General features: G+C 41.4%; 1 protein-coding gene across 2 annotated transcripts in view; it reads left to right on the top strand.

The window, feature by feature from the left end:
- The window catches only part of dnah10.L (dynein axonemal heavy chain 10 L homeolog), a 104,125-nt gene that overhangs the window by 11,041 nt on the left and 65,192 nt on the right, over window positions 1–27,892 (top strand). For both annotated transcript variants that reach the window (XM_041567376.1, XM_041567374.1), the window contains exons 9-22: window positions 3,971–4,161; window positions 6,161–6,359; window positions 8,558–8,752; window positions 9,268–9,438; window positions 9,977–10,153; window positions 10,649–10,825; window positions 18,512–18,681; window positions 21,709–21,860; window positions 22,553–22,717; window positions 22,917–23,124; window positions 24,127–24,283; window positions 24,573–25,049; window positions 25,888–26,046; window positions 27,263–27,379. In XM_041567376.1, coding sequence (XP_041423310.1) covers window positions 3,971–4,161; window positions 6,161–6,359; window positions 8,558–8,752; window positions 9,268–9,438; window positions 9,977–10,153; window positions 10,649–10,825; window positions 18,512–18,681; window positions 21,709–21,860; window positions 22,553–22,717; window positions 22,917–23,124; window positions 24,127–24,283; window positions 24,573–25,049; window positions 25,888–26,046; window positions 27,263–27,379 — 2,715 coding nt within the window. The remainder of the gene's footprint in view (window positions 1–3,970; window positions 4,162–6,160; window positions 6,360–8,557; window positions 8,753–9,267; window positions 9,439–9,976; window positions 10,154–10,648; window positions 10,826–18,511; window positions 18,682–21,708; window positions 21,861–22,552; window positions 22,718–22,916; window positions 23,125–24,126; window positions 24,284–24,572; window positions 25,050–25,887; window positions 26,047–27,262; window positions 27,380–27,892) is intronic.

Raw genomic sequence — 27,892 nt, 5'->3', positions numbered from 1 at the left:
CCTTCCGACCAGTATTGGACCTGAAATTCCTCAACAAACACATACGATCAGTCCGGTTCAAAATGGAGACTCTCCGGTCTGTCATACGGGGCATGGAACCAGGTCAACTGCTGATGTCCCTCGACATCAAGGATGCATATCTCCACGTTCCAATTTGGCCTCCTCACCATCGCTTTCTCAGATTCGCATTCCGAAATCTCCATTACCAATTTGTGGCACTCCCATTCGGTCTCTCCTCTGCCCCCAGAGTGTTCACCAAACTCATGGCAGTGACGGCAGCAACGCTACGGCTCCAAGGCATCTCGATCACTCCTTACCTAGACGACCTTCTCCTGAAGAGCAGACGGGACATGCAACAAGCGATTGCACTACTTCAGAGTTTCGGGTGGACCATCAACTGGAATAAATCCAGCATGACACCCAGTCACCAGATGCTGTTCCTGGGTCTCCACTTCGACACACTGACTCAGCGGGTCTCCCTGCCCCTGGACAAGCAGAAGAAGATCAGAGCACAAGTCAATCTCCTTCTTCACGACCGGCGCCCCACAGTCCACCTCGCAATGAAGGTTCTCGGTCTGATGGTCTCGTCCATCGAAGCAGTTCCCTTTGCTCAAATACATTTGAGACCTCTACAGGCCAACGTTCTGTCGGGATGGAAAGGGGGCCTTCTGTCCCAACGGATTGTTCTGCAGCAAACAACACGGTCACTCCTCTGGTGGCTGAATCACCACAATCTGTCGACAGGCCAGTCTTGGGCAACTCCGGACTGGACCGTGATCACAACAGACGCAAGTCTCCTCGGGTGGGGCGCCACGTGGAACACCTCGTCGGTACAAGGCCGTTGGTCCCCCACAGAAAGGAGACTACACATCAACGTCCTGGAACTTCGGGCAGTCAGGCTTGCCCTCAGACATTGGTCTCCCCTACTCAAAGACAAGTCGATCCGAGTACAAAGCGACAACTCCACCACCGTCGCGTACATAAACCGGCAAGGAGGTACCCGCAGCAAAGCATCCCTAGCGGAAGTAGTACAAATCCTAGCCTGGGCGGAACTCAGCTCAGTCAGACTCTCTGCCATCCACATTCCGGGAGTAGACAACACGCAAGCAGACTTCCTCAGTCGGAACCAGCTGGATCCGGGAGAATGGGAACTTCATCCCGCAGTGTTCACAGACCTAGTGAAAAGGTGGGGACGTCCTCAAGTCGACCTCATGGCCTCCAGAGCCAACCGCAAAGTTCCAGCCTTTTACGCCCGTTTTCGGGATCCGACGGTGATGGGAGTGGACGCCATGACACAAGTCTGGAATTTCCACCTAGCTTACGTCTTTCCTCCGTTTCCAATGCTTCCTCGGGTTCTGAAGAAAATCAAGCAATCCTGCACGACGGTCATAGTGATAGCTCCGTATTGGCCCAGGAGAACATGGTTTACGGATCTTCAGGACATGTCCATAGCTCAACCAGTTCGTCTCCCTTCCAGGAACGATCTTCTCCAGCAGGGTCCCATACTACACCACAATCCGGGACTGTTCGCTTTGACGGGATGGCTGTTGAGGCGGCCATCTGGAGACGAAAGGGTATAGCGGAAGATGTAATTGCCACTATGTTGAAGTCACGCAAAGCTACATCTTCTAAAGCCTACCACAGGGTTTGGCGCAGCTACTGGAACTGGTGCGAGGCATCAGAGTTTTCCTTCCATGAATGCGATGTTCCCAGGATCTTATCCTTCCTACAGCGAGGATTTCGACTCGGTCTGAAGCTCAGTTCCTTGAAGGTCCAAGTATCTGCCCTCTCTGTCCTGTTCCAGTCTCGTCTAGCCCTGGACGATTCAGTCCGCACCTTCCTACAGGGAGTACAACATATCGTTCCTCCTTATCGGTCACCAGTCCCTGGATGGGATCTCAACCTCGTTTTGGAGGCTCTCCTTGACCTCCCCTTCGAACCTCTGGGAGTCGTCTCTGAACAGTGGCTTACCTGGAAAACGGCCTTCCTCGTTGCCATTTCATCTGCTCGCAGGGTATCGGAAATAGGTGCCTTATCTTGTGATCCGTCTCTGCTGGTTTTCCATAGGGACAAGGCAGTCCTCCGGACTGTGCCTTCCTTCCTGCCTAAGGTCGTGTCATCGTTTCACGTGAACCAGGAGATTGTGGTTCCATCTCTCTGTCCGGAACCCAAGAATGACAAGGAACGGAGATTTCACAGTCTGGATGTGGTCAGAGCACTTCGCTGGTACCTTGACCATTCGAAGTCATATCGGCGCTCTCAAGCCCTTTTTGTCATTCCGTCCGGCCCTCGGAGGGGCCTGCCAGCTTCCAAGACTACCATCGCACGTTGGATCAGAGAAACCATCAGACAAGCCTACCTAGCTAAGGGCAGAACTCCTCCTGCCAATGTTCGAGCTCACTCCACACGATCCTTGGGTGCTTCCTGGGCTTGGCGCAACTCGGCCTCCTTGGACCAGATCTGCAGAGCAGCCACCTGGTCTTCGGTTCATACATTCACTAAATTCTACAGACTGGACACGTTCTCATCAGCGGAAGCCGCTTTTGGCCGCACAGTACTACACACTGTGGTACAGTAACGTGTCTTTACCTTATCTGAATTCGCTCCCACCCTGCTGTCTGGGGCTGCTTTGTTAAGTCCCCAAGAGTCCCTGTGTCCCCCTTTAGACGACAGAGAAAACAGGATTTTTTGATACTCACCGTTAAATCCTTTTCTCTGTAGTCGATAGGGGGACACAGGGCTTCCCAACCCTGAGCGAAATGTTGACCACTTGGTCTTATGGAAACGTTTTCCTGATTTACTGGTTTGCAAGTTGAGTATTGATACAGTTTATCTTTCAGCAGTCTCTTTGGTACCAACTGAAGGAATGCTACAGCATGTGGGGTTAAGCCACTATATGGGCACGCCCCCTTAATTTTAATTTTATTAATAGTGTCCTGCCTCCTGGAGGGTGGAGCTTAAACCCCAAGAGTCCCTGTGTCCCCCTATCGACTACAGAGAAAAGCATTTAACGGTGAGTATCAAAAAATCCTGTTATTTGCAATGTGCAAGATTTTTTATATAGTGCGACTGTGCCATCTTGTGTTCATTTACACATATTACCATGTTATGATGTAGTTGCTTATGATGTCCTCCAGTCAAACTTGAAACATTTAATATATGATGAGTGTTATCTCACTCCCTACAGATGTAGTGGTGGTGGCTTTAAAGGGATACTTACATACTCTTGGATTGAAAAGTAACTTGTTATCACTTAAAAAAGGCCAGTGCTATTTTTCACTTCTCTAGGCCCACATGCCTATTTATCCTCTGATGACTGTTGTAACTGTGATATTAGGCATGGAAAACCGCAAAGACCCAATAGACTGAAGAAACTGTTAACATCGGTGCTTCAGTCTATTGGATTTATGCCCCTGCCCCTCACTGTTCATTCAACAGTCAGCAATCGGCAGATTATAAAGGGTCAAAGTAAGAAACTAAGGGGCCCATTTACTTAGCTCGAGTGAAGGAATAGAGGGAAAAAAACTTTGAATTTCGAATGTTTTTTTTGGCTACTTCGACCATCGAATGGGCTACTTCGACCTTCGAATACGACTTTGAATCGAACTAAAAATCGATCGACTATTCGATAGTCGAAGTATTGTCTCTTTAAAAAAACCTTCGACCCCCTAGTTCGCCACCTAAAATCTACCGAGGTCAATGTTAGCCTACGGGGAAGGTTCCCATAGGCTTAGCTATCTTTTTTTAGTCGAACAAAAATCGTTTGATCGATGGATTAAAATCCTTCGAATCGAACGGTCGAACGAATATCGATAAATCCTTCGACTTCGATATTCGAAGTCGAAAGATTTAACTTCGACAGTTGAATATCGAGGGTTAATTAACCCTCGATATTCGACCCTATGTAAATCTGCAAATAAATGTCCCTAACCTTCAGGGGAGCGTGATATTGATTACTTTCTCTGTTTAGAACTTAGCTCATGGAACAGGATTCAGTGTTATTTTGGATACAATTCCATCAATGATGAATGCATTAAGAATGGTATGGATTATCTCCCGACATTACAATAAAGATGAACGAATGGTACCATTAATGGAAAGAATTGCCTGGGAAATAGCAGAAAGGGTTTGCAGAGTTTTGAACATACGGTCCTTGTTCAGGTAAGTCATGGTTCAGTTTTATATTTTTTTGTGCTACTGACTGTTTTCTAGATTTTGTTTACAGTGAAACTTTAGTTTTTTAGTATTTTTATTAATGCAAATATAGTTTTAGGGGCCTTTATATATTTTCATTTTATATTTGGCTGATGAAGATATTAACAGAGAAAGAGAAAGATAATAATAAATATTACAATAAATACGACTGAGAGCATACACGTTGAACACATATTTGTATTCAAAGCAGAGGAATGTTAACGTGCATGTGTTAGCAAGGAGGGTATTGCTGCTTTAAGGTTAGTCTGTGTAGATTTAGCTGGTAGTTCTTTAAAGGAACAGTTCACAGTGAAATTAAAAACTGGGTAAATAGATGTGCAAAATAAAAAAAAATGTTTTTGATAAAGTTGGTCAAAATTGTAATCTATAAGGCTGGAGTGAGCAGATGTCTAGCATAATATCCAGAACACTACTTCCTGCTTTTCAGCTCTCTAACTCTGAGTTAGTTAGCGACTTTAAGGGGGGCCACATGGGACATAACTGTTCAGTGTGTTTGCCATTGATCCTTAGCATTCAGCTCAGATTCAAATGCAAATGGTTATGGCCCATGTGACCCTCTCTCAAGCCACTGACTGGTAACCAATCGGTGGAAACCAAGAGAGCTGCAAAGCAGGAAGTAGTGTTCTGGCTATTATGTTAGATATCTAGTCACTCCAGCTTTTATAGATTACATTTTTGGCTAACTATATTGAAAACATTCTTCATTTTGCACAGTCTATCTATTCACCCAGTTTTTATTTTTATACTGAACATTTCCTTTAAAGGGAAAGGAAACCTAGTTGGCGCAAAAACCCTCCCCCCCTCCCGTGTGTTGCCCACCCTCCCTCCTCCCCCCTGGCCTACCCGTCCCGCTGGGCAAATGCCCCTAACTTGTTACCCTTCTGCTCAGTTCCAGTCCAGGGAGTTCACAGACGACATCTTCTTCCACGCGATCTTCTTCCTGCTTTGAACGGCGTTTTGGCGCATGCGCAGTAGGAGCATTTTGCCGGTATGGATCTACTGCGCATGCGCCAAAAGTAACAAAGTACTTTTGGCGCATGCGCAGAAGATCGTACCGGCGAAATGATCCTACTGCGCATGCGCCGTTCAAAGCAGGAAGAAGATCGCGTGGAAGAAGATGTTGTCTGTGAACTCCCTGGACTGGACCTGCGCAGAAGGGTAAGTAACAAGTTAGGGGCATTTGCCCAGCGGGACAGGTAGGAAAGGGGGGAGGAGGGAGGGTGGGCAACACACGGGAGGGGGGAGGGTTTTTGCGCCAACTAGGTTTCCTTCCCCTTTAAGGGGTAGTTCATCTACAAAACATTTTAATTTCCATTGTTTTCACATAGTACACCAGCAATAATGCCTTTTTTAAAATTGCTTTTTATTTTTGATCACTGAAGTGATACTCTTTCATGTGCCCCCATGCTGGTTCAAGCTGGACACTTGCACAGTACAGAAATCTCTGAAAATGAAAGAACTGTACTGTGTATGTGGAGGCACAGTTGATACCTGGGAGCTCTAAAGAGAATGGCGGTGTTGCAAGAGGTTGGTGATTATAGTAACGGGGAGAAGGGGTGTCTAACAAATTGGCAATCCTCAGTGATTTTACCTTACCGTCGGCTTAAAAAAAAACATACATAAAGAGAGCTTCTCTGCAGTTCCATGAAATTTTTTAGCATTTATTTTCTTCTTTCATTTTTTCCATTGTGTTATTGTTGAGCTCTCTTTTCTGCCTGGACTAAAAAAATAAGAAATGTACTGATATACTCTGATTTGTACATTTGCACTGTCTTTGCCATTTTCAGAAATGCCACCCAGGCATGTTCCACTTAGACATTGTTTCTATGAATATTACCCATGATTTGCTGTGCTAACCCACTATGAATGTTTGTTTCCCACTAGCAAAAACCTTGCATATATTCTTGCAACTATTCATTAAAAAAGATTCTTACATTTTTGACAGAGAGAATAAGGAAGCTGCCAAAAACAAGACATTAGATGCCAAACACACACTAGAATTATGGAAAAACTCTTACTTTGAAGTTCGTGCCAAAATTGAAGCTTCAGGCAGAGACCAAAGATGGGAATTCGACAGAAAACGGTTGTTTGAAAAAACTGACTATTTGTCTGCTATATGCCAGGATTTTTACAATGTTTTGCAGGTAATTATATTTGTATTTTTCACATTTGTTCAAAAAAAGTCTAGGGCAGAGACAAACAGTCAGATTCGGGAAGATTAGTCGCTTGGTGACAAATCTCCTCTTCTTTGGGGCGACTAATCATGCCAAACTGCCTTCCCCTGCCTTGGGGAATAGGTGTGCTTCCCCTGCCTTGGCAATCAGAGCGCTTAGTTTTCCAAAGTCGCCCAAAGTTTCCTCGTGAGGCAACTTCGAGCGACTTTGGAAAACGAAGCGCTCCAAGTGCCATTCCGCCAGCAAAGGCAGGGGAATGTAGTTTGGGGAGATTTGTCACCTGGCGACTAATCTTCCCGAATCTGACCGTGTTTCTCTGCCCTTTCACTGTACACAGAAACATACACATTGCTTCTCAGAACAGCAGTCTATGGAAATAAGCAGATCGCAGACATTGAGCATAGACTACTGCAGTTTGTACTATTGTGAATGTGGCATTTGAAGTCAGCAGTTACTTCCTGCTTGTAAAAAGTAATAAGCACAACAAGCTGTATCTTTGTGGTATATAATGTGTTTCCTACAAAGCATATTCACACATTGTGTGACTGTTCCTGTTGGAGTTGCCACTTTTACTCTGTAACTGCAAATTAGTTGACTTTAAAGCTACAGAGATACATACAAAAGATCCACATTATCTACTCGCACCGTGTTAATAATTTTATTGCTATGACCTCGTTATATGGAAAGCAAAACATCAAGATAAGCCTATTTCAAATGGAATGAGGTTTATTGAGTTTAACAAAGAATTTTTAATGGTTTTGCCTTTGGAAAACAGTTATGTTACACCGAAGTGTACCGTGAGCGTTTTGCCAAAGACACTCCCCTTTTCACAAGCTTTTATAGATTAAAATGGGAGTACACATACATACGTTATATAACTTGAACCCTCCCAAAATGTTGGAAGAGGACTGAATGTTCTTAACTACAGATATTGCACTAAAAGTAGTTTCACGCTTACAACTGTCCCTCAGCCTTGCAGTTCTTTATCTGTTAAAAGCAGACACAGGGAGGGACTCAGTAAATGAAGAAAACACTTCAGTAGAAAGGGGCCTCATCTAGTATCTGCTAACACACTGAATTCTGTCAGTAACTTACAAAGTGGACTCTTATCACTGGGTGTCATTAATAAGAGAAATAATAAATGGGGGAACATCACCCCTCCCTTCACCTTTCCTGCCTTGGGCATTTGGTTATTGCTGAGTCAGAATGATAGGGGCATTTGTTATTAGACTTTATTATTCTTACACTCTGACACATAACCATTTGTCCGTCATTGGAAAAGGCTGTTCTCATATAAATGTGGTCATATAAAAAATATATTATCAACCACAGTGAAAGGCTATCTTAAAGGAAAACTATACCCCCAAAATGAACACTTAAGCAACAGATAGTTCATATCATATTAAGTGGCATATTAAAGAATCTTACCAAACTGGAATATATATTTAAGTAGATATTGCCCTTTTACATCTCTTGCCTTGAGCCACCATTTCGTGATGGTCTGTGTGCTGTCTCAGAGATCACCTGACCAGAAATACTTCAACTCTAACTGTTACAGGAAGAAGTGTGGGAAGCAAAAGACACAACTCTGTCTGTTAATTGGCTCATGTGACCTAACATACAGTACAGTGAATCCTACGATCTCAGGGGGCGGCCCTTATTTTTTAAAATGGCTGTTTTCTATTTATGATTACCCAATGGCACATACTACTAGAAAAGTATATTATTATGAAATGGTTTATTTACATGAAGCAGGATTTTACATATGAGCTGTTTTATGCAATATCTTTTTACAGAGACCTACATTGTTTGGGGGGTATAGTTTTCCTTTAAATTACTGCTGTTCTTGAAGAAGGCCCTAAAATCCCACTTATGCTCAAATCATGGGTCGTCTAGACTCACCAAATCTATTATTTCTTACGTCTAATAGGATTTGGCATGACAAAGTGGAAATATTGATTGTGTAGGTTCTGGAGAGGAGACTCTATAACCTTTTTATTCTTCAGCCATTCCAGCTATTTGAGCTTTGTTGGAAGAGCTCTATCTAGGCACTTATCATATTAAAATTGACATCTGTGTAATGTAATTGCTAATTTGTAAACAAGCAAAATTACACTTCCAGGACAGAAGTAAAGGCTGCATAAATATTTGTTTCATATTTCAAACAGGTTCTTGAAGAGTTTTGCAACATTTTTGGCGCTGAACTGAAAGCTGTCACTGGAGATCCCAAGCGCATTGATGATGTTTTGCGAAGAGTAGATGGGCTTGTTAGGCCTATGGAAAATTTGAGCTTCGATCCTTTCAACATAAAAAATTCACAGCAATGGAAAATGATTATGGAAGACTTTAAACATGAAGTACATGTAGGTTGAGAGCTGATGAACTAATGTTTGCCTTTCATGTAAATTATTTCCTTTCTGCTACAAAAGAAAGTGTTTTTTATCATTACATTATACAGCATGATTAGGATGTACTTTTGTAATAGGTATATAAGATATATATATATAAATCCATACTTTAACTCTTTATGTACTCTTTATGCCTGCAAGTACCAACAGTTACTCTGCCTATGTTATTAATTATTTGCTATTTACTGATACCATTTTCATGTTATGTTGACATTTTGAAAGTAAAATGCCTGAAAGTGCTAGCACTGTATTTTTGCAGACTACAGTTCACAGTGTTGGTACTTTGAATTTCACATTTATGAGGCACATTTATGAGGCTTATGTCAATATATATAGGGGATGGATCTGCTTTTTCTCTGCTGGTAAAAAAGGAGGTAAATTTGTGATGACAGTTACAGAACAGAGACAGCAACTTATGTACAGTATAATATTTGCTGAAACACTTTTTCCTTTTGTTATGCAAAACAAAGGCAATTGAAGGAGAAGCCATAAACTTTATTGATGAATCATTTAAAACTCTTCGATCAGCTGAAGCTGCATTTGACATGCTGTTAAAATTTAAGCATATTCGTTCCAGAGAAGCCATCAACAAGCAGATGATGATGAAATTTAATGATATTTTGGAACAGTATGCTAAAGAGGTATGGCAGCATAATGTTTAGACTGCTTTGTAAAATATTAAATGTGTCCTCAAGAAAACGTATTTATATAATGAAAGAAAACAAAGAAATGTAATTCTAAGCAACTTTAATATCCATTTCTGTTTCCTGGGTCTGACTTTTGAAACAATGTAGCAGGTCAGTTTTTCATGTCTATAAGTTAGTTGGCTTTTGTTACATTGTTTCAGAAACCAGAGCCAGGAGTGCAAAGAATATAAAGTCAGGCAAAAACTACTTTTAATAGCAAGTACAATTAATTTGCAAATAACTTTAAAACCTTTGAACATTTTTAAATTATTTATATTGGAAATTAATGTAAAATTTCCTTTTATTATTGGGGGAGGTTTCCTTTAAGACTTTTCTGTGGTTATAAAGATCTACTCTGTGCAATGAACTGTGATTACGTTTTTGCAAATTTTCAGTATATACATTTTTCTCTTTTGATTATTTGAAGGAAAATGTATACAAGAGTGCTGTACTGTAAAGAAAAAAAGTTATTTTTCCTGTGTTTTTCACATAGGTTGATATAGTCAACAGCCTATTTATGAAGCAACTTGATAACCCCCCACTCTACAAGAACCACCCTCCTGTGGCTGGGTCAATATATTGGGAAAGATCCCTTTTCTACCGCATCAAGCACACTATAGTCAGATTTCTAGAAATGGAGGAGATGCTGTCTAGTGAAAGAGGGAAAGCAGTAAGTAATTTGTTTTTGTACTTTATCTATTGTAATTTTCATGATGCTTAAATATTTGTTTATCAACAAATGGATACAAAATGTGATCTGAAAATATACTTGTGTAATTAGGTGATGCTACATGATACCTATTCTGGTTCCCCATTTTCATTTGAATTTGACAGAAACTTAATCAATATGATCCATCAAAATGCAGCAAAGGATGTTCCTTTTCAATTTTAATTAAAGGACAAGGAAAGCCAAATGCACCTGGGGGTTCCAATATGTTAGACACCCCCTCCCCCCCCAGTGAATCCAACCCCAGCTGGTGCTTTTTTATGAGAAAATGCACCAGCCCAAGAAAAAAATTTTGGCAACTTGAGAAAATCATTTTTCTTTTTAGGTAATTGTTAAATAAAACTAATAAACATCACGTGGTTTTCTTTGGCACATAGGCCTTGAGAATTTGTATGAGCATAAATTTGCCTTCATAATATTATGGTATTTTTTTTCCAGGCAAAAGCAAAGTATTTAGAAGTAGCTAGAAGAATGAAGGAATATGAAGATAAAAAATATGAAATGTGGAAAGAAAACACAGACCAGAATTTGCCTTTATTGTTAAAAAGAAGTCTGCTTGTTAAAATGTATTCTTCCGGTCTTGTTATTTCGGGACAAACACCTTTATTGGAAATGGTAAGGTCATAATATGGGATCTGGCTATAATTTTTATACCGTTGATTGTTTAATGTGTTTTTCTGAGAGATCTCTGAAATCACTGCTTTATTAGAACTGTTCTGTTTTAATCATTGTCCGTTCTGCTCTTAGTGAATAACATTGTCCCTGCAGCAGTCATAGTATTGTTGGTATTGTTTTTCTTTATGCATTTAACAGATTTACAGATATCCAGAGCCAAAGCCCCTAAAAGTTATCAGGCTGTGCTGTTTTCATTGGGGCAGCCGCTGGTCTCTGTGTTCTGAAATGAAGCACAGAGACCTGCAGCAATTATAGTAGAGAGGGAATCTATTGTCTAATCTAATCAAAACTGAGGATTTTGCCTGTTATTTGCATTTAGCACACTGCTTTGCTGGACATAAATTACCCTTTTTTGGTTTGGCATTTTTTAGAAATATCCTTATATGTGGACACATCATTGTATGGGTGTCCGCAAGAAAATTTTCCAGGGGGGCGGGACAAGGAAGAAAACAATATTACACAAATTACCCATATTTTGGTTTCCACACAAACCTAATAACAGCTTTTCTATAAATATATAAAGTAGTAACTATTGCACATGTATATCTTTGCCATTCTATTAGGGGGGTAGGCAGAGTAGGCATGTGCCTAGGGCGCAAAGCTGGGGGGCGCCAGGCACGTACCTGCCCTGTCACCTACCCCATGTCCGGTCGCATCTCTCCTCGTGTATGTGCGCTTCTGCGCATGCACGCAAATTGACTCGCGTTTCTGCGCAGAAGCGCACACAGATGTGCGCGAGCAACAACTTTTTCTGGTTCTACTATACGTAAAGTAACAACAGCAGGAAAGGTTGTGCACAACAAAATGTCACTAGTATAGAATCTATGTTTATAAATTCTATTTCAATCTAGGGGAAAGCTGCATTATTCCCAAAGTTGCAGAAGGGTAATCAATACAGAAACAATGAGGTGGATACAGTACAGGGGCAGGAGAGGGGGGTGAGGTTCAAAAATATATATTATAATATTATAGATAGTCTATCTATACAGATATATAGAGTGAGGCAGAGGGTTATTAGCGACGGAGAAGTAAATGTGTGTGTGTGGGGGGTAACTCAGCAGAATGAGAAGGGAAAGGGTAAAGACAACGAAAAGAAGGAGGCCATGGATAGGTGGGGGATTCAATGGAGCAGCAGGGCAAGGAACTGTAGGGGTTAATGTACTTTGTGGCAAATGCACTCTAAACAAGATTCAATACTGAATGTATTTACACAGTTTGTCAGACCTTCTTAAACACAGTAGCCCTTACTTACACATATTAACACTTAGGGGCTGTAATGGAAACCGATGGTCTTCGCCAAGATGGCGGCCTCCTGGATCCTGCTGGTCGCAGCACGATGACATCAGCGTCTTTCCGCCCTCGGATTGGTCGCCGGCGTCGGAACGGACGCCGGCGTCAGAATGTGCGCCGGCGTCAGGACGCTGGCGTCAGTGCGTCAGCGTCCGCGTCATGACGTCAGCGCGTCCAAATTGGCGCCAAACCTAGGCCTATTTAAAGCAGCTTCAGACTCTTCTCAAATGCCCAATTATAGGTTTTAGCTTGTTACTCCTGGGTGTGATCTTGTGAAATCTTTGTTATTGTGTACCGACCTTTTGCCTGAATTCCTCGACCTTGAACCTCTTCTGCCTGGACTGATCTTGTTGCCTGTTGACCATTCTCTCGTCTCATCCTTATCTGTACTGCGAACTTGGACATTGCTACCTCCTCCCCTGGTCCTCACTACTCCTGAGGCCTTTGGGCCTTACATTATAATTGGGACATGGACCCTTCGGAGGAAACCCCAGCACCGCCTGATGTCGGTGGAACGCTTCGTGGACTGGCTTCTCGGATGCAGTCCTATGAGGTACAGCAGTCTCATTTTTGTCAGGCCCTGGAAACAGTACTGGCAAAGTTGTCGGCCCTAACACCCGCTGACCCTGTTCCCGTGCCTGTACCTGTGTCTCCACTCCAGGTCTCCGAGCCCCGCATTCCGGCTCCCCCACTCTACAGTGGTGACCCCGAAGCTTGCCGCGGGTTTGTCAACCAGTGCGAGGTCCAGTTTGCACTTTTACCCGGCCAATTTGTCTCCGAGCATGCCAAGGTGGGCTTCATATTCTCCCGCCTGCAAGGGAAGGCATTGGAGTGGGCTTCACCTCTATGGGAGAAGGAAGATCCTATCATTGACAATGCCAGGTCCTTCGTTCGCGAACTCCGTACTGTGTTTGATGCTCCGGGTCGTGCCACTGCTTCTTCTGCACGCCTGTTCCAACTTCAACAGGGAACTCGCTCTGTCCCAGAGTACGCCATCGAGTTTCGCACCCTAGTTGCTGAGACTTCGTGGAATAATGACGGGTATCACGCTGCCTTCTACAACGGCCTGGCGATGCGCATCAAAAATTATCTGGTGTCCAGGGAAATTCCATCCCGCTGGGAAGATCTAGTCGCCTTGGCCATAAAGGTTGATACTCGGCAGAGGGAGTTTCAAGCTGAGCTCGACAGAGAGCGCTCCCCAACCAAGAGATTCCACAGGTTCCAACCTACCCTGGCTCCTCGTTTTCAAAGACCCTTCCTTCCCAATCCGGCTTCCACCTTGCCTTCTCCACTCCTGCGGCTTCTGCTTCTTCCTTCCTGCCTACGGAAGAACCCATGCAGATTGGACGGGCCCGTCTTACCGAACAGGAAAAGCTTCGGAGAAGGGCTGCTGGACTTTGCCTCTACTGTGGTGGAAAATCCCACTTCGCCTATGAGTGCCCAGTGAAGCCGGGAAACGCCAGCACCTAGGTAAGACTGGGGTGACTTACCTGGGTGGAATTGGTCCTTCTCCCCATTCTTCTGCTCAACGCTTCCTCCTTCCTGTGCAGATTCGTTTTGGAACCCAGACGATTTCTTCTGAAGCCTTCCTTGACTGTGGCGCATCTGGGAATTTCATGGATAAAGTCTTCGCTGAAAGTCACTCCATTCCCCTGCGATCCCTGGCTGTTCCCCTTCGTGCATTGGCGATTGATGATCGTCCATTGTCTTCTGCTATTATTTCTCACTCCACCGATGAACTTTCTGTTATTGTGGGAACCATGCATCTTGAAAGATTGTCTTTCCTTTTAATTGACTGTCCATCTACTCCCATTGTGCTTGGTTTGCCCTGGTTGAATATCCACAACCCAGTAATAGACTGGGCTTCATCTCAGATCTCCCGATGGAGTTCTTTCTGCCAACAAAATTGTTTACCTACCAAATCCATCATTAAAGTTTCATCTGTGTCTCCAAATTCTTCTCTGCCCTCTGTTTATCAAGCCTTTTCTGATGTCTTCAATAAAAGGTCTGCCGAAGTCCTGCCTCCCCATCGCCCCTATGATTGCCCCATCGAACTTCTTCCTGGGTCCATGCCTCCCAGGGGTCGCACCTATCCGCTTTCCCCTTCTGAAACCCGTGCCATGAAGGAATACATCCAAGAGAATCTGCAAAGAGGCTTTATTCGTCCTTCTTCTTCCCCGGCTGGAGCCGGCTTCTTCTTTGTAGAAAAGAAAGATGGAGGTTTGCGGCCCTGCATTGACTATAGGGGTTTAAATAAAATTACAATTAAAAACCGCTATCCCCTTCCCCTCATCTCTGAACTGTTCGACCAACTCAAGGGGGCTTGTCTTTTTACCAAGTTAGATCTTCGTGGGGCCTACAATTTAATCCGGGTCAGAGAAGGAGATGAATGGAAGACCGCATTCAACACTCGTGACGGGCATTATGAGTATCTAGTGATGCCATTCGGCCTCTGTAACGCCCCTGCGGTTTTCCAAGAATTTGTAAATGACATTTTCAGAGATTTGTTGGGCCAATACGTGGTGGTGTACTTGGACGATATTCTTGTTTTTTCCAGGAACCTTGCTGAGCACCGTCTTCAAGTTCAAGAAGTCCTTTCCCGTCTGCGGAGAAATAACTTATTCGCCAAATTGGAGAAGTGCTCCTTTGAGGTTTCGTCCATCTCCTTCCTTGGTTATATCATTTCTCAACAGGGCTTCAGAATGGATCCTGCCAAAGTCTCCGCTATCCAGGACTGGCCTCTCCCCACCAGTGTTAAAGCTATCCAAAGATTCATTGGCTTCGCTAACTATTATAGACAATTCATCAAGGGGTTTTCATCCAAGATTGCTCCCATTATTTCTCTTATCCGAAAAGGGGGTAAGCCTCAGCATTGGCCACCTTTAGCTTTGGAAGCATTCAAGACTCTTAAAACTTCTTTTTCTTCCGCTCCCATTCTCAGACACCCTGAACCTTTCCAACCATTCTTCATTGAAGTTGATGCTTCAGATGTCGGTGCTGGAGCAATTTTGTCCCAAAGAGCGTCTACTGATGGAAAACTACATCCCTGTGCCTTCTTTTCGAAAAAATTCACCTCTCCTGAACAAAATTATGATGTAGGAAATCGTGAGTTACTGGCCGTCAAACTTGCTCTAGAGGAATGGAGACATTTGCTGGAAGGTTCTTCCGTCCCTGTGACCATCTATACGGACCATAAAAATCTAGAGTATATCCAGACACTCAAACGCCTCAATCCTTGTCAAGCTAGGTGGGCACTATTCTTCTCTCGTTTTAATTTCATTCTAACCTTTTGGCCTGGCACTAGGAACAAGAAGGCGGACGCTCTTTCTAGAAGCTTTCTTCTCGAAGATCTCACTTCTGCAGAACCGGAATCCATTGTGCCTTCTACAAAGATCATCGCAGCTCTATTTCCCTCCTTGGCCTCTCAATTATTGTCTGTTCAGTCTTCTGCTCCTGTAGGAACTCCTGTTGGTGTTGCCTTTGTCCCTCCTGAACTTCGTCATTCCATTCTGGTTCAGTCCCACAGCTCCAAGCAGGCCGGTCATCCTGGAATCAAAAAGACTACTGAACTTCTGTCTCGTCTTGTATGGTGGCCTTCCCTAAGAAAAGATGTCAAAGACTTTGTTTCCTCTTGCTCTGTGTGTGCTGTATCCAAGTCTGGACGTTCCCCTCCTAAGGGGTTACTCCTACCACTACCTATTCCTTCTCGCCCATGGACTCATCTATCTATGGACTTCATTGTGGATCTCCGTAATTCCTCTGGTTACACAGTTATTTGGGTGGTGATTGATAGGTTCAGCAAAGTGGCACATTTTACTCCTCTTCGGAAACTCCCCTCTGCTCCTGAACTTTCTTCATTGTTTATTAAACACATTTTTCGCCTCCACGGTTTCCCTGCCGAAATTGTCTCTGACCGTGGATCTCAATTTGTTTCCAAGTTTTGGAGGTCCCTGTGTAAAGCCCTTGGTGTCTCTCTTCAGTTTTCTTCTTCTTAACATCCACAGTCTAATGGAGCGGCAGAGAGGGTTAACCAGGCCCTTGAACAATTTCTCCGATGCCATGTATCTTTGTGCCAAGACGATTGGGCTGATCTGCTTCCGTGGGCTGAATTCGCACATAATAATGCCTTACATGTTTCTTCTGAGAAATCTCCTTTTTTCTGTATGTATGGTCTTAACCCTTTGGCTTTTCCTCAGGACTTATTACTCACTAATGTCCCTGCCGCCAATGACCAAGCTGCCCACATGTCGGCCATCTGGCACGCCACTGTTGTCAATCTAGAGAAAAGTTCCTTGGTCCAGAAAAGATTCGCTGATCAAAGAAGAATTCCTTCCCCTCTGTATGCACCCGGTGACAAGGTTTGGCTATCTACACGGAACATTCGTCTCAAAGTCCCCTCAACTAAACTTGGTCCCAAGTTAATTGGTCCCTTCTCCATCTCTGAGATCATCAATCCGGTAGCTGTCCGTTTACAACTTCCCTCGGAGATGCGGATTCCGAACGCCTTCCATGTCTCCTTGCTCAAACCTGCAGGTACTTCTTCTTCTTCTTCCTCAGCTCCTGTCGTGGTGGACGGTCATCAGGAGTTTGAGGTGAAAAGAATCCTGGACTCCCGGATTTCGAGGGGCACCCTACAATACCTCATTGAGTGGAAGGGGTTCGGCCCGGAGGAGTGCTCCTGGGTAAGAAGTTCAGATGTCCATGCTCCTCTCCTGGTCCGAAAATTTAATCAGCAGTTTCCTTCTAACCCAGGTGGTCCTGAGGCCCCCCCTAAGGAGGGGGGTACTGTAATGGAAACCGATGGTCTTCGCCAAGATGGCGTCCAAGATGGCGGCCTCCTGGATCCTGCTGGTCGCAGCACGATGACATCAGCGTCTTTCCGCCCTCGGATTGGTCGCCGGCGTCGGAACGGACGCCGGCGTCAGAATGTGCGCCGGCGTCAGGACGCTGGCGTCAGTGCGTCAGCGTCATGACGTCAGCGCGTCCAAATTGGCGCCAAACCTAGGCCTATTTAAAGCAGCTTCAGACTCTCCTCAAATGCCCAATTATAGGTTTTAGCTTGCTACTCCTGGGTGTGATCTTGTGAAATCTTTGTTATTGTGTACCGACCTTTTGCCTGAATTCCTCGACCTTGAACCTCTTCTGCCTGGACTGATCTTGTTGCCTGTTGACCATTCTCTCGTCTCATCCTTATCTGTACTGCGAACTTGGACATTGCTACCTCCTCCCCTGGTCCTCACTACTCCTGAGGCCTTTGGGCCTTACAGGGGCACATTTACTTAGCTCGAGTGAAAGATTAGAAGGAAAAAAACGTTGAATTCAAAGTTTTTTTTGGCTACTTCGACCATCGAATTGACTACTCTGACCTTCGACTACGACTTCGACTTTGAATTAAACGTTTCGAACTAAAAATCGTTCGACTATTCGACCATTCGGTAGTTGAAGTACCGTCTCTTTAAAAAAAACTTTGACCACCTACGTTGCCACCTAAAACCTACCAAGCACCAATGTTAGCCTATGGGGAAGGTCCCCATAGGCTTTACTAGCGATTTGTGATCGAAGGAAAATCGTTCGATCGATGGATTAAAATCCTTGGAATCGTTCGAATTGCGGTAAATCCTTCGACTTCGATATTCGAAGTCGAAGGATTTAACTTCGACCCATATTAAATGTGCCCCTAACAGTTAATTTTTCAAACAGACACAGTTACACATACAGACACACACATACACTGGCATTCACATGTTATGCTAAACACACCTGACAGATTCACACTCATTTGCCCTGGGAAAAGGCTGCTTTATCAGGAAGAGATTCTCTACTGTGATTCTCTCATTCCTCACTCAGTTGAGGTGCAGGAAGCTTCTCACAGATGGAAGGGGTGGAGCTAAACCAGACTGCTGCTCTGAGCAGTAGAATAGGCATTGGAATGGTCCATTATTTAAAGGGGTGCTGACCATAAGATGTAAGCCATTTATAAGCTTAATGCAGGTTCAGAATTTTAAGAAAATTGTTCATATAAAAGTGAACAAAACAATATATATGCATATGGCAGGAGAATATCCTTTATTATTAAGTACAAGTCCAGGGAGGGGCAAGTGCCCCCCTGCCCCTATCTGTGGATGCCCATGCATCATTGGATTATATATACAAATTACATTTTTGCATAAATAAGTATAATTACCTTTTTATATGATCTCTTAATATTGTTTATTGTAAATGTATTTCTCTATTTTATGGAACATTGCTCCTCATGTATAAGACATATTTAATTTACTACAAATCTGAATAATCAAAGCGACAGTTTTGTTTTAAGATTTTCTTTTATATTTTCAGAATGCAGACCAGAACGAGGCTAATAATGAAGATAAAAATTTTCATTATTCTGTAAACTTTGCCCCAGAATTGTGGGAAATTATCACAGAAACAAAACACATGGAACAGATGGGATTTTCTGTGGGAGAACTGCCAAGAAATGTTGCTTTACAGGAAGACAAGTTTTTAAGGTACGTTTTCTGTTGTTCACTAGAGATGTCGCGAACTGTTCGCCGGCGAACTTGTTCGCGCGAACATCGGGTGTTCGCGCTCGCCGGAAGTTCGCGAACGTCGCGCGACGTTCGCCATTTTGGGTTCGCCATTGTTGGCGCTTTTTTTTGCCCTCTCACCCCAGACCAGCAGGTACATGGCAGCCAATCAGGAAGCTCTCCCCTGGACCACTCCCCTTCCCTATAAAAACCGAAGCCCTGCAGCGTTTTTTCACTCTGCCTGTGTGTGCTGAAGAGATAGTGTAGGGAGAGAGCTGCTGCCTCTTAGTGATTTCAGGGACAGTTGAAAGTTTGCTGGCTAGTAATCGTTTTGATACTGCTCTGTTATTGGAGGGACAGAAGTCTGCAGGGGTTTGAGGGACATTTAAGCTTAGGTAGCTTTGCTGGCTAGTAATCTACCTTCTACTGCAGTGCTCTGTATGTAGCTGCAGTGGGCAGCTGTCCTGCTTCTGATCTCATCTGCTGACTGCTGCAATAACAGTAGTCCTTGTAAGGACTGCTTTTATTTATTTTTTTGTTGTTTTACTACTACTACTACTACTACTATAAGAGCCCAGTGCTATTAGTCTAGCAGTGTTGGGGAGTGGGACTGGTGTGCTAATCTGCTGCTCCTAGTAGTTCAGCAGCACCAACTTTAATTTTTTTTTTTAATATTCATTTTTTTTTTATTTTACTTTTTTTTATTTTACTACCGCTGTAGTAGTGTATAAGTTGACCTTTTAGGCATTATTTGCCCTGTAGGCATTTTTTGCCCAGTGTGTTATTCAACCAACTGCCATCTAGCTGTGTGACCTTGTTCACATTCTGTCTAAATATCCATAATATTACCGTCTCCAGAAAAAACACCGGAGTGACTTTTTTCAAGCAGCCATAATATATTTTACGTAATCCGTATCCATCGCTGTAGTAGTGTATAAGTTGACCTTTTAGGCATTATTTGCCCTGTAGGCATTTTTTGCCCAGTGTGTTATTCAACCAACTGCCATCTAGCTGTGTGACCTTGTTCACATTCTGTCTAAATATCCATAATATTACCGTCTCCAGAAAAAACACCGGAGTGACTTTTTTCAAGCAGCCATAATATATTTTACGTAATCCTTATCCATCGCTGTAGTAGTGTATAAGTTGACCTTTTAGGCATTATTTGCCCTGTAGGCATTTTTTGCCCAGTGTGTTATTCAACCAACTGCCATCTAGCTGTGTGACCTTGTTCACATTCTGTCTAAAATACGTTGACTCAACGTATATGGCAAAAAATTACTATTTTCAGCATTTATATGGCATATTTTTTCTGGCAACTGTGCTTCAGTGGCTGCGACCAAAAAAACTGGGCAAACAATGCCTACAAGGTCAACGTATGGCAAAAAATGACTATTTTCAGCATTTATATGGCATATTTTTTCTGGCAACTGTGCTTCAGTGGCTGCAACCAAAAAAACTGGGCAAACAATGTCTACAAGGTCAACGTATGGCGAAAAATGACTATTTTCAGCATTTATATGGCATATTTTTTCTGGCAACTGTGCTTCAGTGGCTGCGTCCAAAAAAACTGGGCAAACAATGCCTACAAGGTCAACGTATGGCAGTTGTTTAAAGAGAACAGTAGATTACTAGCCAGCAAAGCTACCTAAGCTAAAATGTCCCTCAAATCCCTGCAGACTTCTGTCCCTCCAATACAGAGCAGTATCAAGCAGATTACTAGCCAGCAAACTTACTATCATCTGTCCCTGAAATCACTAACAGCTCTCCCCCTACACTATCTCTTCCAAGCACACACAGGCAGATTTTTCAGATACATTTTTGCCCTTGATCCCCCTCTGGCATGCCACTGTCCAGGTCGTTGCACCCTTTAAACAACTTTAAAATCATTTTTCTGGCCAGAAATGTCTTTTTTAGATGTTAAAGTTCGCCTTCCCATTGAAGTCTATGGGGTTCGCGAACCGTTCGCGAACCGCTCGAGTTTTTGCGCAAGTTCGCGAATATGTTCGCGAACTTTTTTTCCGACGTTCGCTACATCCCTATTGTTCACCTTTCAACACTTTTTTTTTTCAGTTCAGTTGGTTTCAGATAGTTCACCAGAAATAAAGACTTTTTTTCCAATTACTTTCTATTTTCTATTTGTGATCATTTTTATAATTCTGAAGTGTAAAGCTTGATTTTTCACCTTCCTTAAGTCTTTCTGAAGCAGCTCTTGGAGGGGGGTCGCCGACTCTGTAATTGTTCTAAATTAATACATGAGTTGATACATTTCTTATCTTTTCTGCTGACCAGATTTCCTGAGTTTTATTAAATGCAGCTGTTATAATTGATACAATAGTTACTAATATTCCATAGATGCCGCTGAGAAATGTATCAGCTTATTTAGCAAATTGCAACAGAATCTGCAACTGGATCACTGAGCTGCCAGACTGAAACACCAGAGATAGGAACAATCATACAATTGCTATCATTTCTAACTGCACCAAGATGGTCAAAGGTGATGGCTTATTGGTTGGTATCAGATCTGGTCCTGATTTGTTAGGCATCCTGCAAAGGAATTTGACTTATCAAAATCTAAATTTGGCTTCAACTGAACATCTTCCCAATAATTTGTATGGGTGCCATATTATAATCTTTAGCTTCCTCTAGGTTATTATTTATTTTGCCTGGCAAAAACATAAGTACTCTACTGTGCTTTCTTTGCATGAGTTTAATAAAATTAAACTGAACTTTACTCACAAAATGTTTACTGGTGCAATTGAATTGCTAAATGTTTCTGCATTGCTGCACTCATAAGCCAATGACCTACAAATGTGAAGTTTTTTTATTTGTCTTGCAAAGTATCTATAGGCATAACTATTGGATAATAGAATTATTAAACATCTGCATTTGTAAATTTGCAGTACAGAGTGTTCACTAGCCAAATCTGTTCAGGCATCAGATTTACTAGGGAGAAAAGTACATCTGTCTGGTGGTATGAACGTTGAATGTAATATTTTACTTTTGCAGGTACACAGATGGCATGAAACAAATGATAGCTGCTTATGAGAAACTCATGGGCTGTCTGAGTGAAGCAGAAAGCCAACTCCTGGATGAACACATCCGTGACATTTGGAAAGTGTTTCGATCTGGATATAGAAGACTTAACTGGAACTCATTAGGTAGCGTGACATCTTTTATTTCAGAATTTGAGCGTTTTACAGTATGATTCACATGACAGTGTGCTTATAGGAACATTGGTTGGACAAGTAGTACTTTTTTTTACCCTTTATAATTAGAAGATGACACTTCATATGAGTATGGTTTATAGTATTGCCATATACTATGATTGAGCAAGATATGAAATATTTCTCAAGGCCAGTACTAATGAATGAAATGTAATGTTCTGCATTTGCAGTTCTTTATCAGGATCTATTTGTAATGTGGTATGTGTTATAACAAGACCCCAGTTACAAAACTGCTTAATTGGCTTGGGTGTGTAAACATGAATGTAATAGAGAAATGAGAGAGTAAATTTAATTGTAATGTTAGATGCAGACCAACTTGAACACACAGATCTAAATACACAAACAAAGATCATTTTTTTCTGTGACTTTTCTTTTTCTAATTTGTTGTAATTACTCATTATAAATGTTCAAATTTAAAATTTGCAGGTGTTTGGGTTTTTTTTTTCATCTCAGTAATTGTAGCTGATCTAAATATATACAAAAAAAAAACAACAAATGCTCATTGTCTTGTGTGTATGCATACATATCAACATATATACATATCTCGTTGTAAAAGTTCAGCTTCTTGTTCTCTACATACATCCTAATGTCAAACTCTGTACTGAAACCTAAAACATTTCACAAAGGCATTGGTGACTACATCACTCGTTGCAACCAAGCAATTTCGAAATTTGAATCACTGGTGAACAAAATTCAGAAGAACGCAAAAGACATTGATGTAAAATTGTCAGCAATTGAGTCAGCCAACCTCTTTAAATTTACTGCTAAAACACCAGGAACTGATCTTCCAGGTATGATTTTTATTTATCATTCAAGCATAAATATTTATCTTTGCTGTATATTTAAAATTAACTATAAAAAAGTTTGTGTAACATGGAGCAAAACATAGTTTTTAATACAAAATGTTTCAGTTATGGTTTATGTTGTTTCCCCAAAATATTGCCAAGTCTTTTCCCTTTTTACAAATTATACCTGTTAATGCATATGTAGGAGTGAAAGAATTCTTTGAGTACATTGATATTGAGCGAGCAAAGGATGTGGACATTTTGGAACGAAAGTATTCTACCATTGGACAGCTGCTAACAAAAATGGAAGGATTAGTGGTAAACACAAATACAGGAAAGCACCCTAAAATGGCTCCATATTATGCACATTGGGAAAGAAAGATTTACAACAGCCTGACAAAGATGGTTCTGAGGTATGACGTATTTCTGTTATTGTGGCTTTCATGTACAGGGTCCTCTTACTATTTTTATGAAGTTATAGGGGCTGATTTACTTATGATCATTATGAATAGAACAATGCTGAACATTTCTGAACAGTGAACTGATCCATAATTGATTCATTATGTCAATTCCTTATGGATCTACTAAATGTTTCAGTCTTCCATTGATCTACCTTCTAGGTATACTGTGATGGGAAAACATGTTTTTTTAAAAGTAATGGTACACTGACTTCTATGAACAATAACACTAGATCCTAAATACATTATACGATGAGGGGGAGAAGTAGTGGCACCCAAAATACATTAAATACAATGAGAAGTGAGAAATTCCACATACAATAGAGTGAGAGGCAGTGGGAACTTTAGACCCAAATACATTAAATACAATGAAGTCAATGATTTCTTGAAGCCCAGACCCCTCCAAAAAAACAGGTTTCCTGAAGGCTGGAGACGATTTGAGCATTGAAGAGATCATACAAAGCTCAGAATCAGGCACAATGCACTGAAACGGCTGCCTCCACCCCAATATTACAGCTAAAAAAATACTTTTGTTGGTTCAAGCTAATGTTCTTGAGAGAAAGCTAGGCCTTAGAGCAGGGATCCCCAACCTTTAGAACCCATGAGCAACATTCAGAAGTAAAAGGAGTTGGGGAGCAACACTAGCATGAAAAATGTTCTTTGGGTGCCAAATAAGGGCTGTGATTGGCCTTATAGTAGCCCCTATATGGATTGTCAACCAACATTGAGGCTCTGTTTGGCAGTACAACTAGTTTTTCTACAACCAAAACTTGCCTCCAAGCCTGGAATTTGAAAATAATCACCTGCTTTGAGGACACGGAGAGCAACATTCAAGGAGTTGGAGAGCAACATGTTGCTCACGAGCTACTGGTTGGGGACCACTGCCTTAGAGAGTTCAATGCTTGCTAATTGAGCTAAACTGCCCGATTGATGTTGCTTTTGTTTTAATTGATACAGAAACTTCCAGGCTTTTAATACTACAATTCTTGGGGATGTGCCACTCTTTCAAGTTGAAACGATTTTGTCTGCCCCAGAAATAATTCTTCAGCCAAATGGCAATGAAATCTACAAACTAACTGCACAATGTTACAAGGGATGTATGGAAACCACAAAGGTAAAATTAGGCTTGCATCTGGAAAAAATAGTTTAACCCAAAGACAAGACTGTTTACATTTTTTTGATATCTGGCTAATGCAGCTGAGTGTGTGAATCATGAAAGACAAATAGTAAGAGCACATAATATATGTAAACTTGTCTAAATTCTTTACAGTGAATATTGGGTAGTAAAGTATGAGTGGAGGGAAATAAAAAGACTGAGATATACTGAACTCTGCTTTGTCTTTTTATGCAATGGCCACTACCACTGCATGGTGACTTTCTAATGGTATCTTACTTTGTTTCAGAGGTTTGTTCGCTGGATGAACGGGACCTGCATCCAGTGCCCTCCCCAAAAAACAGAAGATGATGAGGTGGTCATCATCAGTTTTTACAATGACATATATCTGAATCATCAGATTACAGAACAAGCTCGAATCATCAACCAAAATATGCACCGCATTCTCACCTCTCTCACAAAATACCTGAATCGGTGGAAAAGATACCGACCTTTGTGGAAGCTGGATAAAGCAATTGTCATGGAGAAGTTTGCTGCCAGAAGGCCCTCCTGTGTTGCATATGATGAGAAACTGCAATTCTATACTAAAATATCTCTAGAGGTGACACAGCAACCATTAATACAAGATGTTCAATGCATCAGGCTGTACTTGGGACCTTTGGCTTACACTGTGCAAGAGAATGCTAGAGCTTGGGTTAATTCTCTGGGACATCTTCTCAATGAATCCGCACGGGAAGAACTCTACAGCCTTAAAGATGAACTTGAAGTATGAATATTTTTATGGTGTAGTATTTTATGGTCACCCTCTGGGAACCCCAGATGTACATTAACTTTTCACTTGCATATTACAGATTTTAGTTCTGTGTCTAAATTCAAGTTATTTACTTTGCAAAACATGTTTTCAGGATTAAGTATAGGCACACTGATTTGGATCAGCATATACATTTATTTGTGGTTGTAAATCCCAATTTGCTATTTACAAAAATTGTTTTTCAAGTTTTTAAGATATTAGTTACAGTTTTGAAACAGTACATTGAATTTGAAACAGTACATGTTAATTTTGGGCCAATGTACACAGTCAGTAGAAAACTGAATTGCTGAGAAATCTAAAGTCTACTCCTGTTGCTCTGCTCAGAAAATTGAAATATAAAATTAGTAAGGAGAGAAGATTCAACTGGCGTTTCTCTTTTCTCATTAATTACATTTTCTAGCAATTGTTTCCAGTTGGCTGAAATGAAAAGCAGGTGTCACTTTGTGTTTGTTCAGTTTAAAGCCAGTTTCAATATATTGAAAACTATAAAAATAATTAATGGTAATTGCAAAAGTGTTCAGAGAGGACTTTTGCTGAGCAATTTTACATAATTTTTTTTTACATTAAAAAAACTGAACCCCTGACCCATTCACCTAATAACCCACTGTATTCCTTTTTTAAATGTAACCTGTTCTATTTCCATGTTATTTTTTAGTATTACATGCAGCAGGCTCATCTGTCACTGACCCACTGTGTATGACTTTTTATTTTTTAGATTTATAGTGGCATGTTTGCATCATTATAAAAAAAACTTTTTATATCCTCTCATCAGTTCAACCCTTTTCTATTGTAGAACTTGTCTGTACAGTTAAAGACTACTCCAGAAACACTTGAAGATCTCAAGTTTGTGCTTGGAACCATAGCAAATATAAAAGACAAATCACTAACAGTTGAAATGAGGTATCGAGATGTTCAGGAGAGATATAGAACACTGTCAATGTATAATATTGAGGTAAGAACCACATCCATTTCAGGGCCCTTTTTGTAATGCTCTAAAGTGCAAGTGATGTCAAACAACGACAGGTTTTAATATGAATGTGCATAATATTTACAGTTATCCTGCTTTTGTAAAAACTGAGTGTTTACAAACTTCTAATACCTTTTTATGAATTATAACTTGTATTAGTAGAGACAGCCACGTAAGGTTCAAAAGGGTTAGGATACAATGTTTTTAATACATTAGTGGTTATAGAAAGGAAGTTTGCTAGTGGCACGACAGCTCATTAGTATATCACATAATATCCCTCCAATTCCTCCTCCTCACGGCTATCACTTATTTATATACTTCCACCCTCCAGTCACGGCAGAGAAGTGTGAGTTGGGGCAGTCATGGGTATAGAAGTAACAATGGTGCAGGGTTAGGTTGTGGATGGATAAGGGTCAGGCACTGGTTGATATTTTGTCCATCCATGCTTCAGTAGTCTTCAATATTTCCTATGCTTCCAACATTCCTAAAACTTCCTGGCAGGTTAATTTACTCCTAATGAAATTGACTCTAGAGTATTGTGTGTAAATGTGAGAGGAACTTAGATTGTAAGCACAATTAGGACAGGCGACTGGTGTGTATCATATATATATATATATATATATATATATATATATTATATATATATATATATATATATATATATATATATATATATATATATATATATATATATATATATATATATATATATAATATTTGTAAAGAACTGTGTAAATATGTCATATAATTTATAAATAAAAGATGAAAAAAGTTATATTTCCATTGCTTCAAAGTGCCATAACATTGTCTTAGTATACCACAATGATATAGGCCTTTTAGCACCAATCAATTGAAAAGCCCAGGGCTGTATTGGGGTGACGGGGCACCAGGATAAAACCTGGTGGGCCCTGCCACCCCAGTCCAACTGCTTAGCATACCAGGAGATACTGTTGAGGTGGCATGTCACAGCTTGGAGATATGCATTGGGGTGGGAGGTATGCAGAGGTATGTGTTGGGGAGGGAGGTGCGGAAGGGGGTCTTTGTGATGATGTGGGGACCTAGAGGTGGGACCTCGAGGTAGCAGCCTAAGTGTGCCCACACAAGATTTTAAAAGGCCAAAAATTACCATTATGTATTCTTATGGTCAAGGGAAATTAAGGCGCATCATGGTTTAAAAAAATGATGTTATTATTTTATTCAGTTTGAAGAAGAGGAGAAATATTTGGCAGACAGGATTCCACAGATCTGGGAAGAACTATTTCAGGAATCAAAACTTGTGGATCACAGCCTTGGAAAGGTCAAGAAGTCATTTACACAGGTACTTTTGGTTCAGCTGAGATATATCAGAGCTTTGAATTGCCCCTATCACATATCCCTTTAAGTAGACTAGCCAAGGAGCAAATGCTACACTTTGTCAGGACCTATATTGTAACACACCAGGATGCCCCATAGAGCTGCTCTGGAGTTTTGTAGCAACATTCTGCAGATTCAATAATTTGCACATACATCTAAGAGAGGTTAAGATAACTTGAACTTGCTGTGCTGCATATTTTGAATGTCTTAACCAGAGCATAAATGATAGGCTTTGACAGTACACACTTCAGCTTTCCCTTACAAAAAACAAAGTTCGGTAAACTTTCAATGAAGAATTTTAAATGCACCCAAACAAGTTAATGTATTGATGTTACAGTGCTAGAGCTAATAAGTCACCTTAAATCAACTCCAGAACGATATCTGTTTCTTCTTCTCCACATAAATATTGGCAATAATGAACATAGTTTATATAACAATTAAATGCTTGAAATGGATGAATTGCATAATGTGACAGATC

Source organism: Xenopus laevis, chromosome 1L (assembly GCF_017654675.1).
Source record: "Xenopus laevis strain J_2021 chromosome 1L, Xenopus_laevis_v10.1, whole genome shotgun sequence".
Lineage (NCBI taxonomy): Eukaryota > Metazoa > Chordata > Amphibia > Anura > Pipidae > Xenopus > Xenopus laevis.
The sequence above is the reverse complement of the archived record's forward strand: the minus strand, read 5'-3'. Positions and strand labels throughout refer to the sequence as shown.